At 41.6% G+C, this 3491-nt stretch overlaps 1 protein-coding gene across 1 annotated transcript; it reads left to right on the top strand.

Moving 5' to 3' along the window:
* Positions 1–2073: 2073 nt before the first annotated feature.
* Positions 2074–2835, top strand: LOC115186697 (zinc finger protein 180-like; the record flags this gene model as incomplete). The annotated part of the gene is made up of 2 exons (XM_029746236.1): positions 2074–2522; positions 2607–2835. Coding segments are annotated over 2 exons (678 nt in total), but the record flags the coding sequence as incomplete, so codon positions are not given.
* Between the last annotated feature and the right edge of the window lie 656 nt (positions 2836–3491).

Below are 3491 nucleotides of genomic sequence, written 5' to 3'. Positions count from 1 at the left end.
ATTAATGCGGTTCTTCAATAATTACACATAATACTTAATACTGTAGCTGTTTAGTTACAGTCACATGTTCAACTATCATCAGCTGATCCAGGAAATCATTTTCTCCATGCCAGTCAAATGTAGTTCTTCATTCATTACTCTGGTAAAGACAGTTATGCCGTGCTCCACGTTGGATCCAACATCCCAAACAAATCGATATTTATAATGTGTTATTGTCTACTTGATTTACAGTAGGGTCTCGTTAGTCCGTTTGGAAACGGAGATACTTAGCTCATAATGTGTAGAGAACTGTTCCTTGGTGGATAGGCTATTGTACAACACACAGAGCTATTTTCCTTTATTCAGGACATTTAGAATGACAACACATTACAGAGTAGCCTAGTGGGATTATTCACAAAATTATCTGGTGATCAGGTTATGAATTGTCATGACAAAGACATTTTAGTCTCCTTGTTTCACCTAAAATATTAAATCATTTATAGTCCTAGGTCTATGTTATTGTTAGGTGAAGTTATGGGTCCTACAGTAGGTCTATGTTGTTGTTAGGTGAAGTTATGGGTCCTACAGTAGGTCTATGTTGTTGTTAGGTGAAGTTATAGGTCCTACAGTAGGTCTATGTTATTGTTAGGTGAGATTATAGACCACATACACTTAGTGGACAAAATCTCATTGTCAGGCTGATGGAAAACTAGCCAATGATCATTTTACTGGTTGAAGTCGTTTTTAAATATAAAGTAGTACATTTTCGACAATAACACAAACATTATATTAAATCAGGACATTCAAACGAGCCTTACAATTATAATCCAAAGTAGTGTCAAATTATGATAATAATAATCATAATCAACCTGGAAATGGAGGCTTTATTTGCTGTCAGCCTATGAGAACTCCCCTGAGTTTTCCCCCACGGTGGTGAATTAGTGAATAGACACAGAGCTTAATGTGAGTTTCCTTGAGTAGCACTCCTGATCTAGTGCTGTAATATTCAGAATACATTGTGAAAACTAATCTTTGCTCACCATTTTTTAAATATATATATTTTTTTCACCCCTTTGTTCTCCCCAATTGGTACTTAGTCTTGTCTCATCGCTGCAACTCCCATACGGACTCTGGAGAGGCGAAGGTCGAGAGCCGTGCGTCCTCCGAAACACAACCCAACCTAGCCGCGCTGCTTCTTGACACAATGCCCATCCAACCCGGAAGCCAGCAGCACCAATGTGTCGGAGGAAACACCGTACACCTGGCGACCTGGTCAGTGTGCACTGCGCCCGGCCCGCCACATGAGTCGCTAGTGCGCGATGAGACAAGGATATCCCTGCCGGCCAAACCCTCCCCTAACCCGGGCCAATTGTGCGTCGCCCCATGGGCCTCCCGGTCGCGGCCGGCTGCAACAGAGCTTGGACTCGAACCCAGATCTCTAATGGCACAGCTTAGGCCACTTGCTCACCATTTTTGCTCCAGGCAGATATACTACATCCATAACTAGCGGTTTCTGCATTAGCAGGGAGGTGTTTCTGCAATCAAATTGTGTGCGCATCGCCCTTGTCGCAATTTTAGCAAACACAGAAAGGTGCCTATATTTGAGAACAAAAGTCGCCTGGCACACTGCTTAGGAGTTCAACACCTTTTACTTATTTCTAGTTACTACTAATGTGAAAACAAGACTAAATATGACTATTGTTGCTCACTTGACTGTCTTAAGACAATTGTCAAGTAATTTTAACATTCATTACAGACGTCAATTGTTGTACAGTATCATGGCTACGCTGTTGGCATCACCTTTTTCAGTGGATTTCTGCTGTTGTGAGCCTATAACTATCTGTCTGACTTGTTCACACAGGAGAGAGACGTGACTATCATGGATCCTCTGGGGAGCCTCAACATCATGATGCTAACGAGTCAGAGAAGAGTCTGTCCAGATTCTATCATCTCAAGAAACACCAGCAGAGACCCACAGGGAAGAAATCTATCTGCTGCTCTGACTGTGGAAAACATTGCAAATCTTCATCAGAACTTAAAATACACCAGCGAACACACACAGGAGAGAAATCTCACCACTGTTTTGATTGTGGGAAGAGTTACTTAAGATTAAAAGCACTAAAAGTACACCTGAGAATTCACACTGGAGAGAAACCTTATAGCTGTGATCAATGTGGGAGGAGTTTTACTACATCTTTCTCTCTGACTCTACACCAGAGAATACACACAGGAGAGAAACCTTATAGCTGTACTCAATGTGGGAAGAGTTTTACTCAGTCAAGCAACCTGTTATCACACCAGAGGATACACACAGGAGAGAAATCTTTTAGTTGTAATCAATGTGTGAAAAGTTTTATTTCATCTAGTTACCTGACTGTACACCAGAGAACACACACAGGAGAGAAACCTTATAGCTGTGATCAATGTGGGAAGACTTATATTTCATCTTGCCATCTGACTAGACACCAGCGAGTACACACAGGAGAGAAACCTTATAGCTGTAATCAATGTGGGAAGAGTTTTACTCGGCCAGACAGCCTGATATCACACCAGAGAACACACACAAGAGAGAAACCTTATAGCTGTGATCAATGTGGGAAGACTTATATTTCATCTTGCCATCTGACTAGACACCAGCGAGTACACACAGGAGAGAAACCTTATAGCTGTGATCAATGTGGGAAGAGTTTTGCTGCATCTGTCTCTCTGACTCTACACCAGAGAACACACACAGGAGAGAAACCTTATAGCTGTGATCAATGTGGGAAGAGTTTTGCTGCATCTGTCTCTCTGACTCTACACCAGAGAACACACACAGGAGAGAAACCTTATAGCTGTGGTCAATGTGGGAAGAGTTTTACAACATCTGGCTGTCTCTCCAGATCAAAACACCTCAAGAAACACCTGCAGAGATCCACAGGGAAGAGAACTCACTGCTCCTCTGACTGTGGGAAGAGATTAACCTCTTCATCAGGCATTAAAATTCATCAGAGAATCCACACAGGAGAGAAATCTTTTAGCTGTGGTCAATGTGGGAAGAGTTTTACTAGGTCAACCAGCCTCATATCACACCAGAGAATCCACACAGGAGAGAAACCTTATAGCTGTGGTCAATGTGGGAAGAGTTTTACTACATCTGGCTGTCTGACTCGACACCAGAGAACACACACAGGAGAGAAATCTTATAGCTGTGATCAGTGTGACAAGAGATTCTCCGGTAAAAGACATCTGATCAAACATCAGAAAATACATGAAGGGGTTGTTTCATGATATCAATGAATTAATGTCACAATGTAGAATGTTTTAACATTGTAGTAGGAGTATTTTAATGATGTCACAATGTAGAACCCTAAACGTTTGTCCCCTGTTCTATTGATTTCAGCATGATATGGATATTAGCCTCAGGGGGGAAATCCAGGCTCTGAATTGGAAGAGTTACTATTTATGAGATTTAATAAAAAGTGACAAAAAAAAGAGTTGTGTTACACTTACCACATTGGCGACCCACTGGA

The sequence above is a fragment of the Salmo trutta genome, unplaced genomic scaffold (assembly GCF_901001165.1).
Source record: "Salmo trutta unplaced genomic scaffold, fSalTru1.1, whole genome shotgun sequence".
Taxonomy (NCBI): domain Eukaryota; kingdom Metazoa; phylum Chordata; class Actinopteri; order Salmoniformes; family Salmonidae; genus Salmo; species Salmo trutta.
This window is presented reverse-complemented; position numbering and strand designations above follow the sequence as displayed.